We start from the raw sequence: 16304 nt of genomic DNA, 5'->3' as shown, positions 1-16304 counted from the left end.
ATAAGAGGAGTAATTATGTACTGTTAATTTTGTTGCTCAATTTGAAAGAAAAGACAAGTCAAAATATGTTTTAGTAAATCGAAAAATCAGTTTTGAGTTGTTGAACTTGTGGGATTGTTTTGTGGGCTGTTTCGTGTTGCTGTTGGGTTGTCTATTTTTCTAATGTTATTATTGATTTTGGGAGGAGAAATAGTGTGGAGAAACACCATATAATGGCAGGGTGGTTGTCTAGTCATTCATTGTTACAATTTTTAGGTTGTGGGACACTACTTTTGTTGTCGTTTTATGTATGAAGTGATTAGGGTGTGTGGGTTGTTTTGTGCTATATTCTGATGGAGATAAGGTTGGAACATGATGCATACATGTTGTTATTGTTGTTTTCTTGCTGTTGTTGGTATATATTGTATTGGAGGACAGTCTTGTTATAGGGGAGATGCTGCCAAAATTTACGTAAACAAGCTACTAGTTTAAGTTGCGAACTTAGCCTTTACTCAACACTGATTTTGAATCTCCTTATGTTGTGGTAGATTAAATTGAGTTGTTTGAAGAATTGCTTGGAAGGAATTAAGGACTCAACGGATTTAAGGTATGTTAAGGCACTTCTTTCTTTCTTTCTTTTGGCATGATCTAAAATGAAACGAACATAAACGATATGCTATTTCATAACGGATCTACTCCTAGCAACTAAGATTGTCCATGTTGTTCTTTCCTTATAAATTTAGTCTAAGCAAGTGTGTATGATCCTTGAATCTTACTGAGGTTCATATTAAGGGTATGGATGTCTATAATGTTAATCTAAGGTACAATGACCTTAAGTCACTTTGAAAGGTTTAGAACGTGATTCGATGAGTCTATCATGCATTATATATAGTATCTATTTTACTCTACCGAGTCACGCTATAGTCGGTCAGGTACGACACCTATTGTGCAATCACTAATCAGTTGGGTTTACTGAGCTCCACATGGCCGGATACAATTCTACAGAGCCTTATGATGGCCGGGTACGTTTTTACCGAGTCCTCTTTGATGCCGGGTACAATATGTTGATGATGATGCCCACAAAGTTGTATGTTTTTAAAAGTTTATGTATATATATGTATTGTGAATTTCATGTCAGTAGCCCCCAGAGGAACTCAGATGTTTCAGGTTGTATCTCATCTATCTCTCTTTACATTACTGTTCTTATTTATGTTTTCCTGCCTTACATACTCGGTACTTTATTCGTACTGACATCCCTTTTGCTTAAGGACGCTGCATTTCATACCCGCAGGTCCCGATAGATAGGTTGACATTCTTCCTAGTAGGCTATTAGCTCACCGGTAGGTGTTGGTGCACTCCACTTGCTCCGGAGTTGCCTATTTGGTCAGTATGATTTGGACATGCATTGATTGGTATGGTGGGGCCCTGTACCGACCTTATGATATGTATGTACTCTTAGAGGCTTGTAGACAGATGTCATGCATATGAAAGATTGTATGGCCTGGTCGGCCTATGTTCAGTGTATGGGTGTTCATTTTGCTGCACGTCACATGTATAAGTTTGTATTACATGTTGGGTCATCCTATGTCAAGTATTCCCTTATATTTCAGTCTGGTTATATCATGACGTCCCTTCAAGCCCATTTACTCATGATGGTATTATAAGAAAGAATACATTACGTTGGTACTCGGTTGGGTAAGGCACCGGGTGCCCGTCGCAGCCCTCCAATTTGGATCGTGACAATATGGCAACACTACGGGATGAGATTCTCGCATTCAAGCAAGAACCCAATGAGCCATTGCACTAGATTTGGGAAAGATATCCTACCATGGTTAAAGAATTCCCGAATAATGATTTGACTGAGGCTATGATCCAACAAACCTTCTACAAGGGATCAACACAGCAAATCAATGTGTTGTAAATCAACTCGCCAGAGGGAACTTCATGAACACAATGTATGTCTAAGCTTGTGAAATACTTGATGAGATGGCGGATACCTCATCGATGTGGCAAATTATAGCAAATGTTCCGCAAGGTGACCATAATGTCATTCACCTACACAAGGAACTACATGATCACAGAAAAGCTATTGCCGAGTTGACAAGCACAATGAACCAATTGGTAAAAGCTTAGCTTCAACTAGTTCAAGGGCCAAAACAAGTGAATGCGATGAAAGGTGTAAATATGATGGTAAATAAGAGACGGGAACAAGGTCAACAAATGCAAAGCCGTCCAGAACACTTCATGCAAGATGATAGTGGTCATTATCAAGGTGATTTATTCAATGACAAAGAAGAAGAATTTCAATATGTCAACAATTATCAAGGCCAAAGAAACAATAATCAAGGACAAAATCCACAACAATGGTGGTCGCAAGGAAATTGGAACAACCAAGGACACCAAGGCAATTGGAGTGGTGGTAACAATAATCAAATCAATTGGAATAATCAAGGTAACCAAGGCAATTAGGGTGGTAATAATCAAAGCAATTGAGGAGGTAATAACCGAGGAGGGTGGAACAACAACAATCGGGGGTCGAGTTTTCAAAGGCCCCCGATATTCCAACAACCGAGCAATCCACCTCCCTATCCTTCTCAAGGTATGAGCTATTCTACAAAAGAGGTGGGTAGAATTGAGAATATGTTTAAACAGATGATGGAAAAAATGCCTAATCCGATGCTCAACTAGCCTCTCACAACACTTCTATTCGTAATTTGGAGGTTCAATTAGGCCAAATCTCCAAAGCTTTGAACACTAGTCCTAAGGAGGAACTACCTAGTGATACTGTGGTGAACCTGAAGGGTGGGAATAATATGGGTCATGCTATAGAGGTGACTTCTAGAAGTGGAAAAGGGGAGATGCGACCACCTCAAATCAGGCCTAATTTGGAGGTTCAATTAGGCCAAATCTCCCAAACTTTGAACACTAGTCCTAAGGGGGAACTACCTAGTGATACTATGGTGAACCCGAAGGGTGGGAATAATATGGGACATGCTATGGACATGACTGCTAGAAGTGGAAAAGGTGGAGATGCGACCACCTCAAGTCAAAGAAGGATTGTTGATTAAGATATTGTCGTTCAAGCTAATGAAGAGGTGAGAATTGATATTGATGATAGTTTGGAGGAGACACAAGAAGAAGTGAACCCGTCTAGGGAATACGTGATTGATATGCTGGAATCGGTAGTGCCAAAGGCTAAGGCACCAATGCCAAGGCCTCCTCCTCTATACCCTCAAAGGCTTGTAAAGAACAACAGTGAGAACCAATTCAAAAAGTGCATTGACATGATGAAAAATTTGTCTATCAATGTACCATTGGTTGAGGCCTTAGAGCAAATTCCGGGATATGCAAAGTTCATGAACGACTTGGTTACCAAGAAGAGGTCGATGAATTGTGAAACAATTAAGATGACACATCAAGTGAGTGCTATTGTGAACTTAATAGCTATAAAATTGGAAGATCCGGGCGCCTTCACAATCCCTTGCACTATTGGGAGCGCCGATTTTGCCAAAGATTTATATAATGTTGGGGCGAGTATCAACTTGATGCCCTACTTGGTGTTCAAAACTTTGGGGATTGGGAAACTAAGGCCTACTTCCATGAGGCTGAAAATGGCGGATCGTACTATGAAGAGGCCATTAGTTATTATTGATGATGTGTTTGTTCGTGTTGACAAGTTCAACCTCCCGGCGGAGTTTGTGATTCTTGATTGTGATGTGGACTATCAGGTGGCTATTATTTGGGTAGACCTTTCCTTGCTACAGGGAAGGCTCTCATTGACGTGGAAGACGGTGAGCTCACTTTCCGGGTGCGTGATGAAAAGGTGGTCTTCCATGTGTGCACATCTATGAGGCAACCGAATAGCAATGAAGTTGTTTGTTCATGGATTTGGTGATGGATTTGATTATTGATGATGCTAGTGCCACAATGAATGTTGAGGATAATTTGGAAGCCATTTTGATCAATCTTGACGATGATGATGAGAAAGAAGGTTATGTGGAGTGTGTGAATACATTGCAAGGAATGAGGTTCTATACTTATGAGCCCCGCAAGCTATCTTTGGATCTTGAAAATCGGAAGTCTCCTCCAACAAAGCCCTCAATCAAGGAGCCTCCCACTTTAGAGTTAAAGTCATTGCCTCCACATCTCAGGTATGAATTCCCTGGCCCTTTTTCTACTTTACCGGTTATTCTTTCTTTGTGTTTAACTAACATGCAGGTAGAGTCCACATTGGAGGTGCTAAAAAAGAGGAAAAGAGCAATCGAATGGACTTTGGCGGATATTCCGGGGCATAAGCCCTGCCGTTTGCATGCACAAGATTATTTTGGAAGAGGGTGCTAAACCCCCCATTGAACATCAAAGGAGGCTAAATGATGCAATGCAAGAGGTAGTCAAGAAAGAGATCATAAAGTGGTTGGATGTCGGGGTTGTGTACCCCATTTACAATAGTTCATGGACTTCTCCAGTTCAATGTATCCAAAAGAAATGGGGCATGACCGTGGTTACCAATGACAAAAACAAGTTGATTCCTACAAGGACTGTGACCGGTTAGAGGGTGTGTATGGACTATTGCAAGTATAAAAAAGTTACAAGGTTGGCCGGACATGCTTTCTATTGTTTACTCGATAGGTATTCTGACTACAATAAAATTCTCATGTAATGCACTGACGACTTTTCAACGGTGTATGATGGCTATTTTTACCGACATGGTGGAGGATATTCTTGAGGTCTTCATGGATGATTTCTCTATGGTTGGAAACACTTTTGATGATTGCTTGAATAATTTGGATAGGGTTTTAGCTAGATGTGAGGAGACGAATTTGGTATTAAATTGGGAGAAGTGTCACTTCATGGTTGAGGAAGGCATTGTCCTCGACCACAAAATTTCTACGCATGGTATTGAGGTCGACAAGGCAAAAAATTGAGGTGATATCCAAACTCCCTCACCCTACGTCCGTGAAGGGAGTGAGGAGCTTCTTGGGTCATGAGGGTTTCTATCGCCGATCCATAAAGTACTTTTCCAAGGTGGTGAACCCTTTGTGTAAACCTTTGGAGAAGGATGCCAAGATCCATTTCAATGAAAGATTGTATGAAGGCATTTGAATTGCTTAATGTCAAGTTGACTACTACTCCTATTATTACCACACTAGATTAGACCTTGCCTTTTGAGTTCATGTGTGACGCTAGTGATGTTGCGGTTGGAGCAGTATTGGGGAAAAGAATCAAAAAAAATCTTCCATCCGGTCTATTATTCTAGCAAGACCATGAATGATGCCCAAGTCAACTACACAGTGACCAAAAAGGAGCTGCTTGCTATTATTTTTGGTATGGAGAAGCTCAGGCCATATTTGATGGGTACCAAGGTGATTTTTCATACCAACCATGCGGCACTTTGGTATTTGATGAGCAAGAAAGTTTCTAAAGCAAGGTTGATGTTGTGGGTGCTTCTATTGCAAGAGTTTGATCTAGAGATTCAAGACCGTAAAGATAGTGAAAATCAAGTGGCGGACCATTTGTCCAGATTAGAGGAGAAAGGAGGCCACATGACAGCCTTGAGACCAATGATTCATTCCTGACGAGCAACTCCTAGCCGTTTTAATGACCGGGATGCCATGGTTTTCTGATTTAGCCAACTATCTTGTTAGCGGCATTTTACCAAATGAGTTCTCTTCAAACCAAACCAAGAAACTCAAACGGGATTGCCTTGACTATTATTAGGATGAGACGTATCTCTTTCGGATATGTACCAATGGTGTGATCCAGCGATATGTGCTGGAGGAAGAACAAGTGGGTATTCTTGAGGCTTTCCACACTTCACGGTATGGCGGTCACCGTGGTGGAGCAAGATCGGTGACAAAAGTTTTGAGTTGTGGATTCTATTGGCCTATGCTCTATAAGGATGCTAGTGAGCTTGTCAAGCATTGTGATGAATGTCAAAGGACCGGTGTGATATCAAAGGAGAATGAAATGCCTCTCACCACCATTTTGGAGATAGACATCTTCGACTTGTAGGATATTGATTTCATGGGTCCGTTTATTAGTTCTTGTGGGAATACCTACATTCTAGTCACAATTTTTTATGTGTCCAAATGGGTCAAGGCCGTTGCTTTTCCCAAAAATGAAGCGAGGAGTGTGGTGGCATTCTTAAAGAAAAGCATCTTTACGAGGTTTGGTACACCAAAGGTCATTATTAGTGATGGGGGTTCGCATTTTCGCAACAAGGCTTTTGATACCTTACTCACAAAGTATGTTGTTACTCACAAAGTATCGACCCCCTACCATCCTCAAGCAAGCGGGCAATTTGATGTCTCCAACTGGGAGATCAAGAGTATTTTATCAAAGACAGTCAATGTCAACCGGACGGATTGGTCAAGAAAAATTAATGATGCTCTTTGGGCTTATAGGACGGCCTACAAGACACCGATTGGGATGTCTCCATATCGATTAGTGTTTGGGAAGGCGTGCTATCTTCCAGTAGAACTCGAGCATAAGGCCATATGGGCTTTGAAAAAATTGAACCTTGAGTGGGATGTCGCAACAAACCTAAGGGTGTCACAATTGAATGAGATTGATGAATCCCGGTATCATGCCTACAAAAGTTCGTCCCTTTACAAGGAGAAGATGAAGTACCTCCATGACAAGTACATCCACAACAAGAAGTTTAAAGAAGGTGATATTGTGCTTTTGTTCTATTCTCGGTTACGGATGTTTCCGGGCAAGTTGAAATCAAAATGGAGTGGGTCATTTGAAGTGGTGAATGTAACTTCCTTTGGTGCTCTAGATTTTAAAAATAAGAATGATGAGGTGTTTAGAGTCAATGGGCACCGGATTAAACACTATCTTGGAAAGGTTGATGATGGCCACATCATGGAGTTCTTCATTTCAATTGATTGGTAATTTGTGTTGTGCCACGATGTTAAATCAGACGCTTCTTGGGAAGCAACCCATGTATCTTTGCTTTCTCTTGTTTTTCTCCTTTAGATTAGATCGGATTTGTTTTGTGCTAACTAGTTTTGAAGTGTATATAGGAATGGGTGTGCATTGCAAGGACTGTACAGGAAAATTTGACTAAATGTCATAAAAGTGCGGACCGCACTAGAATTATGCGGACTGTACTGACACTCTGCGACCGTACTATTAGGTGTGCGGTTGCACAACTAGGAGACAAAAATGCATGGTCTTGGAAGTTTGTCCTGTCTAAATTCCTTAGAAATGTGCGACCGCACCCATTTTTGTGCGGTCCGCACAATTTCTATGGCTGCACTAACTTTTGTGCGGTCCGCAGAACATCTTCGAAGAAATGGGTAATGATTGCGGACCGCACTCAAAATTGTGCGGCCTCACTCATGTAAAATTGTGGGCCCGATGGGTCAAAGTATAAATAGGGTCTTTCTCAACTTTTTACAATTTACGCTCTTTTGAACCCTAAAGCTAAGCTAGCACAGTGCATATTCCCATTTTTCTCAATCTCCCCTCATTTCATCAGTGTTGAATCTCACCTGCATCTTCATTACTAGTATGTTAATTTCATCTTTAGATTCTTCCTCTTTTCCTTTTTTTTGTTCTTTAATATAAGGTTAAGTTCATGCCTAATAATTTGAATAGTTGGTTATTCTTTCTTAGCATCAGATGGGTAATTTGTGAACAAAATTACATGAACCCTAAGCTAGTGCCGCCTAAATTAAAATTTTGTGGCGGCACTCATTATGTGCAGTCCGCACTATGAGCTTTGCGGCCGCACATATTTTTGTGCGGTCCGCAGCTCTATGAGCTAGGGCAATGTGTGTGCACAAATTGTTCAGCCGCACTCAAAATTGTGCGGTCCGCAGTGGAATTGTGTGGCCGCACTCACTATTGTGCGGTCCGCACTCACTATTGTGCGGTCCGCACTGATGAAACATCAGGGACCCCAATAGTCTGAACCTGAGACTGTGCGGCCGCACTCAAAATTGTGTGGTCCGCACTTTTGGTTGTGTGGCCGTACTCATATTTGTGTGGTCCGTACTCGGCAGTCTGTGGCTGCACACACTTTTGTGCTGTCCGCACTACCCCTTCTGAGACTGTGTTACTGTAACATTCAATCAGTCTCATGTATACATTATGAGCTTCAATTCTAACTCGTTTCTATTACTTATGGTTGCAAACAATGGTTCGCTCGTGTGGTAGAGGAGATACATCGAAAGGGAGGGTAGACCCCCCACCCTCCCCCCACCCCCGAGGCCGGGGTCGAGGCAAAAGCAACCTACCTCTAGCACTTCAAAGGGTCATAAGCAAGAAACAAACCACAAGCATAGATCTTGAACCCTCCGAGACCAGTGAGTATCTCCCATATGGGGACTTCTCAGGGTAACTCCGTGCAAGCACAGCTGGAAGCCCAATCATGACAAATCCCCGGTAGATTCCACTTGGTGGATGAGTCATCTTCTGGATGATGATGATAAGCCCTCTACCTCACATGGTCTAACTGCTGCAATTAATATGGATGATGATGATGTCCCAGATGTTGGTAGAGGGGGCAATACCACAATGGGATGTTTAGAGTGATCAAGGAGGCCGAAGATATGGGAAGAAAGATTCGTTTGTGCCAATGCCTTTGCAAAGTTTAGAGAATGGTGGCGGTAAAGGTCACTCACTCTGAAGCGACAATTCTTGATGAAGGATTTGAAAAAGCACAACCCCAATGTCCTTAGACAATACCAGAAGCGAAAAGGATGGAAATGGTTCACCAATAGTATCCTAGATGAAAATATGCACCTGGTTAAGGAATTCTACGCAAATATAGCTCACATAGAAAAGGGTACTAAAGTGACAAAGGTGCGAAATTTTAAAATCCACTTTTACTCCTGTGCACTAAACAAATATGTGGGGTTTGAAGAAGTAGAAGAAGTGCAATACTTGGAAAAGCTAGTTATGGGTGATGCAACTCGTCCATGGTTAGCAGATATTCTGCCAATCCGAGGGTCAACACCTCTGTGGCTCACAATAGAGGTTCCAATAGTCTGAGCCACCCTAAACTTTGAAGCAAAAGTGTGGCAGACATTTGTGTGTAGCCGCATTGATCCTTGCCTCAATGAGAACAACCTCCCACTTTCCCGTGGAGTTTTGGTGGAATCCATGATGGCTGGTTATCCGATTAATGTTGGTGCCATCATGTCCACCAACATCACTTTAGCTGTCTAGAAGGGTGAAAGATCCTATCAGTACCCAAACTTTCTCATAGAATACTTCAAGGATCAAGGGGTGGAGCCTAGGTATTATGTACCGAAGTAATGACAAAGAAGCCTTTCTCATGGCACCACCTTCAGGGAGCTGACAACCCGAAATTCAAGGGTACAACTACTACCTCCACTATCCAGTCTGAGGAGCCTGCGGTAGTGGTTACTGATTTGGCTGTTAAGCCTTCAGCATCTACATTACCTCCCACAACAGCTGTCCCTTCCACTGGGATAGCGGACATTCCACCATCTTCCTCTACCAAACTATCAATGCCATTAACAGTGCCGGCCTCATCTACATATCCTCAAATTGCGTTGCGAGTCTCCCAGACATTGGCGAGTCTTAACAACTGGATGCAACCGGCTACTACAAAGCTGACTAAAATATCTAGTGTTGTTGTAGCATAGTCCTCCACCCCAGCAGAGCCACAATTACCTCCGTCAGTGAAGGAAATATTGAAGAAGATTCTGGACAACCAGAAGACCATTTTGGATACTCTAGAGACGCATGGGAAGTCATGAAGGATTTGGGCAAATAGGTCTAAAAGTAGGTGGAGAAGCTGAGCAAAAAGATTGAAAAGATTGCATCTGCTGGAGATCTACCACTAGATTTACTTATGGAGGGTGACCTAGCAGCACAGACAACACCAGTAGTAGTACCTGAGGCTGCAGAGGTAGCAGTCGGCCAATCCGAGGAGTTGGTTGCGATTGTCCACACTGCCGAGGAGATGATCCAGATGCTCAACAACCCAGTTGTCCCTTAGCCAGTAGATGATGAGATTCATCTAGAGGAGCCTGAGGGTGTCGTGGATGCCATGGAGACTAAGACAAAATAGGGAGTTTTCTTCACTCTCTATCCTTCCCTGTTCTTATTTTTGTTAAGCATTGGGAATAATGCTTATTTTCATTTGGGGAAAGGTCTATTTTGATTGATTTACATTAACATTTGGCATGTAATAACTATTACACTATTTTTATTTTATCTATATTTTCCCTTTGGTATGTATATATTTGTCCCTTTAGAATGGATGTATATTCCCCTTAGGCATATATTCATTTCCTTTTGGTTTGTATATTCATTTATCTTTCTTTCCGTAGTTTATTTCATAGCTTCTTTACTTTATCTTTCTTTGTAATATAACTTCTTATTTACTTTAATAGCTTCTTTTAGATTTATTAGCTTCTCTGTTATTTGTGTGAACAATAAACCTTTGGTTTTCTTAATGTCACGATTCTTTCCAAAGGTGGATTTTGTGTGAACCTCTTCCCAACAATGGATGGCGTGACAACCTTCTTAAGCGAGTGAGTCCATTTTCTTTTACATTTAGGAAAATATAATAGTAATGAATAAAAGGGTTTCAAGCATGGTTCACTTAGTACCAACACATTTACCTATGATCGTATAGTTAAAAACAAGTTCTTGGCAGAAAATAGCTCTAGTTGTGACTCTTTGACTATTGTGTTGACTTAAACAGTTGTCGATTCAGTCAAGCCATTTGTGATTCTTAATCTAACTAGGGTTGGTGTGGGCCCTCGCCTCCATTCTCTTTAGAAATCCAGCATCGTGAGAGCTGAGGTATAGAATTGCAAGTCCTAGTTCCCGTGCTAATAGTCTAGAACTTGCCCTGAATATTTTTTTAAGCAAAATTCTAAGTGTAGCTTGGCTTGAGAAATTAATGTAGGCTCTCATTGATCCGATTTGATTTTTGAAATCTTCCATAGCCTACCAACGTGATATTCCTAGTCAACCCATTTGAGCCTAAGCCCTTTTTCCTTCAATAACCACGTTACAAGCTTTTATCTGTTTTGTAATGACCCTCTCTTGGCACCCAATCTTTTCATAGCATTCTTGAGAAATAATTGGCAAAATCATAAGTTTGGGGGAGAGACGAGGAGTTTGAAAGTGATAAAAGGAACAAAGAAGAGAAAAATGATGAAATGCATGGAGTGAATAGAAAAGGAGAAAAATGAATGCCATGACCACGAAAGAGTGACATTAGGACTCTCTAGTTCCTCAGAGGAAAAAAGAAATTGACTCAAATGGTCGACCAATTATGAGTCAAAATGAGAAAATGGGGTGCTTATGGAAAGATGAATCCATTCTATTTCATCAAGGCCTACCTTGATCCAAAAAGCCTTCATTACATCCCGAAAAAGCCCTACATTATTTCAAGTTGAGTGGGCTTACATTAGTTGTGTTTTGCAGGAGGGTCAAGCTTTTGGCAATTAGAGCCGGACTTGTGACATTCTTTTAAGAGAGATGAGCGAAATTTTCACAATCTTTGATTCGGGGGTTGCATTCTTAGTGACATTTACTAATGGATAGTAAAGAGGAGGAGTTTGGGATCCACAATGATCTACATAAAAGAGCGAGCTTCCATGATTAATAAAGTCAACTCTTGATGCTCTAGTGCCATATTAGAATTATTGTAATCAGAATAATTGAATTGTTGGTAATTTATACGAGTTGTGGGTAATTGTTGGTCCCAATTGATGTGTGATTTATTTACCTTAGTCCATCTGAAATATCCCCTTTTCTAGTGGAGGTGGGAATTATCTTAATAGCTTGACGACAAGCAAAAGCTTAAGTTTGGGGGAGTTGATCAGTAGGGATTTTTACCGCTTATTTGCTCTCTTTTGCTTGTGTTTTAGCTCAAAAATGCATAAAGACATTCCCGAGAATTAATGAAATGTGCTTTCATGCAGGAATATTGGTAAACGAGCCAAATAATTCAAAATCAACTTATAAAGGAGTAAAAAAAGAACAAGAACCAAAACAGGGAAAAAAGGCCTACAGTGCGGCCGCAGACACGGAGATTCAGAGAGTTAGATTTTTGAAGGCTGAAGGCACGCGGACCGCACCATAATTGTACGGACACACTCAAAATTATGCGGTCCGCAGAAGACAAAGATCAGAGAGATTGAAATTCTAGAGTCAAGCTGGAATGCAGACCGCACTATTTTTGTGCGGCTGCACTCATTTTTATGCGGACAACAGAAGTCCCAACGTGCCAAGCTCAAGTTCAAGGAATGCGGACCCCACTATAATTGTGCGGCCACAGAAGCTCATTTTGTGGACCGCACACACAATTATGCGGTTGCACAACCTTCGTAGGGGCATTTTTTCAAATATTTTGAGCCTAGTTTAAATAGAATTTTTTGTCATTTTTAGGTTAAGTTTAGTTTTGGGAGAGCACCTGAGCCATTGTTCTTTGCCGTTTTGAGTAATTTTATACTAGATTAACTTCTAAACATTAGATTTACTTTCTCTAATCAATTATTATGCATTCTATCTCCATTTCTTCTTGTATTTCTTCATTTTTCATGAGTACCTAAATTTCTAGCTAGGGTTGTAGTTCAATCCTAGTGTGGTTACTTAATGGATGTTTGATTTAGGGCTTGTTTGTGATTGGGTTAGTGATATTTGGCCTTCTTCATGCTTGAATTCAATAATTAATGGTTGCAAACATTGATTCATGCCTATCTGACTTAGTCTCTCTCTCAAGTAGAGACTAAGTCTAGAAAAACAAGGCTAACAAGAAATTGTGGTGAACTCAAAAAATTGATAGCCCCAATTAAAGGGTCAAATCTAAAGATAGTAAGACCCGACATCAACATATATCACTTGTTTTATGGAATACACATTGGAGTTGGGAAAGCCAAATTCGGCAAAATCACTCAAATTACCTAGAGGTATAGAGTGGGTAATTGTGTGTGATTGCTATATTAGATCTCTGACTAATCAACCTTGCCCTAGAGTTTACAACCCGTTAGGTAACCACCTAGTTGGATGTCACGAATCTAGATCTTTTACCATTTGAAAAACAACCAAAACTAAAAATATCTTCTCCTAGTTTCATATTTGTAATCAATAGCTTAAAGTAGAAGTAAAAACAAAAAACACGAATGTCGAAATGTAAATTGAGGCACATCAAACAATTGCACTAAATATATACCTAATCCCAATTCTAACTCCCTGAGAATTTGACCCCAACTCGAGTTGGGATTTATTATTGCTTCGACCGCCTCACTACCTATCTTTACGGTGTGAGTTTGGGCGACATCAGAGCCTCGCAAGGCCTGGCTTAGCGCGAGATGGGGCTGGCTTCATGCCAGGCCTCGCCTGGTGTGGCACCTGGCATAGCTATTCTATGTTTTCGTGCTCTTTTCTTGTATTTTATTACCCTTTTGTGTAACTTTCACTCATTTTCATCATCCAACAATCATACACATAAAACAACGTAAATAAGCTCGAATGTCACACAATTAGTCATTAAGGTAGCAAAATATAAGGCGAGTAATGTACTAAAAATATAGAATTATGGCCAAACATCACCGCCCCACACTGACATGTTACTCATCCTCGAGTCAACCAACAATTTACCACAAACTTGAGCACTTTATTTTTAAAACATCCGACCCACACCACACATATGACTATGATTGATAACAACAATTAAACTTTAACATATACATTCAACACACACTTCCCTTTTACTTATGCCATACTTTAAAATTTTATTCAACACAAAGACAACATGCCCATAACCATCCTAGCCTCAAAATTTGACTAAATGTCACAATGCACTCATAGCTGGAATACATAACCTTGTAAAGAAGTCTAATAATGTAACCTATCCATCATGAAATCATGTGCCCCTACAACAAACTCGAGAAGAGTAAGTAGAGTCCACACATTCGAATCTTATGATCATATATAATTTAAGAACTCACATATATCAAAGAAATTCTCTCTCTCACAAAGAAGTCACATACATGCACAAGGTACCATAGGCTTGCCCATTATGTAGACATCTACTAATGTAGGCTAACTAGACATGTGATGACCCAAAAGTGGGTCATCACTCGTTTTGAAAGTAAATTTTGTGTTTTGAGGCCTTAAAAACCTCTTTTTGTTTGACCTCAATTTGCGTGTGCAGTCCGGGCGCGTTTCCGGAAAACGTTTATGTGAAAACTAAGTAAATTAAGGAAATTGGCTTTTAAAACATATTAAAGTTGACTTTTGTCAACACTCTTGGTAAATGGACCCAGACCCATGATCCGACGGTCTCGTAGGGTCCGTAATGACCCGGAATCAAATTTCGAGGTCCCAATCCCGAAAAATGAATTTTTAAAAAAAATTGTTTAACTGAAATTATAAAAGTTTTTGGAAATGTAAATAATGTTTGAAATTGATGGTATCAGACCCGTATTTTGGTTCTGGAGCCCGGTACAGGTCTTATATAATAATTAAGTAGAATCTGGTATGTTTGGTAAGAATCGGAGTTTGTTTAGTATAAATCCGACCTTTATTTGACAAAATGGAATTTTTGATGCTCTTGAGTGATTTCATGAATTTGAGATTTAATTCATAGTTTTTGATATTATTTTAATGATTTGATCACACGATCAAGTCCGTATGATGTTTTTCGACTTGCGTGTATGTTTAGTTTGGAGCCCTGAGGGATCGGGTGAGTTTTTGATAGGTCGCGGAGTGAAATTTAACTTAGGAAAGATTGCTGGTATCTGGTATTTTTTCCCAGGCCTCTGACCTCACAATTGCCAGATCATGCTTCGCAATTGCAATGTTCTCAGGCATGGGAATTGTGACCCAGACGTTGCAAATACAAACCAAGCCTGGGCAGGCCATGATCGCAAATGCGACACTTTGGCCGCAAATGGGAAAGGGGCAGGGTTGCAATTGCGACCATTTCTTTGCAAATGCGAAGAATGTAGAAATTCCCAGGGTTCACAATTGTGAAGGTGATAGGTTTCTTAAGGGTTCGCAATTGCGAACCCTGGGTCGCAATTGCGACATCAGAGACCTATTAAGTGGAATTTCAGACGGGATTTCATGTATGTTTACAACTTTTCAAACCCTAAATCATCTTTGGGCAATTTTTCAAAGGCGCCAACTCTTCCAAATCATTTGTAAGTCATTTCCAACTCATTTCTTTCAATGTAATCCATTTTTATACATGATTTCAATTCAAAATCAAGAGTTTTCATGGGGAATTGAGTGATTTTGGGTAGAACTTAGGATTTTTAAATTTTGGTGATTTGGACCTCGATTTGAGGTCCGATTTCAAAATAAATTATTATTTGAGTTCGTGGGTGAATGGGTGATTGGGTTTTGGTTCGAACCCCGAGTTTTGACCATGTCGGTCGAGGGTCGATTTTTGACCTTTTTGGGGAAATCATTAGAAAACCTATTTTCATGCATTAGAATTGATTCATTTAGCATTTATTGATATCGTTAAGTAAATTGTGGCTAGATACAAGTGAATTGGTGGTGGAATCGAGGGGTAAAGCGTTAGTTGAGGCTTGATTGTGTTCGTGGCATTGAGGTAAGTGTTTTTTCTAACCTTAGCTTGAGGGATTAAGAGTTGTGTCTTATTTTTTCTATGTGTTAATTATTGAGTACGACGTATAGGTGTGGTGATGAGTATCTATACGTCAGTCTCAAGCTTGCCCGTGAGTCTTCTTCTATGATTGATGTGACTTCTTTTTGTATTGTACATGCTTTATATGATGATTTCTAATGTTGAACAAGGCTTGTGGAAGTATTCTTTGTAATTGAACATTGTAGAGCGTTGGCTCAAGTTGAGAATTGAGTTGTGAAGTAATTGTGGAAAAGAGAAGAGGTTTATGATACTGTCACCCTTGCCCGGATGTTATTGCTCTTGATATTATTTCCATTGTCGGGATATTATTGTTATACTATTGTTCCCTTGCCAGGATGCTATTGTGATTTTATTGATTCCCTTGCCTAAATTGCTTTGTGATTGTTGCTTGGGTAACGATTAATCTAAAAGTACGAAGGGTGATGTCGTGCGTAATATTTGTGAGTGAGTGTTAATTCACGAAGGGTGATGTCGTGCCATGATATGAGCGATAATGCATGAAGGATAATGTCATGCCATGATTTTGTGAGGTAAAAGCACAAAGGGTGATGCCGTGCCGATTATATTGATTCTTATGGTGAGAACGAGAGTAAAAACATGAAGGGTGATGCCATGCACTTATCATTGATTTTTGTGTTCTTGCTTACAGTTGAATTTAGGTGTTCCGTATGTTTCTTTACTGAATTTCTATTTGTACATGATATTC

General features: G+C 40.2%; 1 protein-coding gene across 1 annotated transcript; it reads left to right on the top strand.

Moving 5' to 3' along the window:
• Window positions 1-2148: 2148 nt before the first annotated feature.
• On the top strand, window positions 2149-4201 carry LOC104217527 (uncharacterized). Its single transcript, XM_070154430.1, has 5 exons — window positions 2149-2431; window positions 2710-3003; window positions 3064-3787; window positions 3900-4130; window positions 4198-4201. Exons 1-5 carry the CDS (start codon window positions 2149-2151, stop codon window positions 4199-4201), a joined length of 1536 nt encoding a protein of 511 aa, XP_070010531.1.
• Window positions 4202-16304: the final 12103 nt, after the last annotated feature.

This window comes from Nicotiana sylvestris, chromosome 8 (assembly GCF_000393655.2).
Source record: "Nicotiana sylvestris chromosome 8, ASM39365v2, whole genome shotgun sequence".
NCBI lineage: Eukaryota > Viridiplantae > Streptophyta > Magnoliopsida > Solanales > Solanaceae > Nicotiana > Nicotiana sylvestris.
The sequence above is the reverse complement of the archived record's forward strand: the minus strand, read 5'-3'. Positions and strand labels throughout refer to the sequence as shown.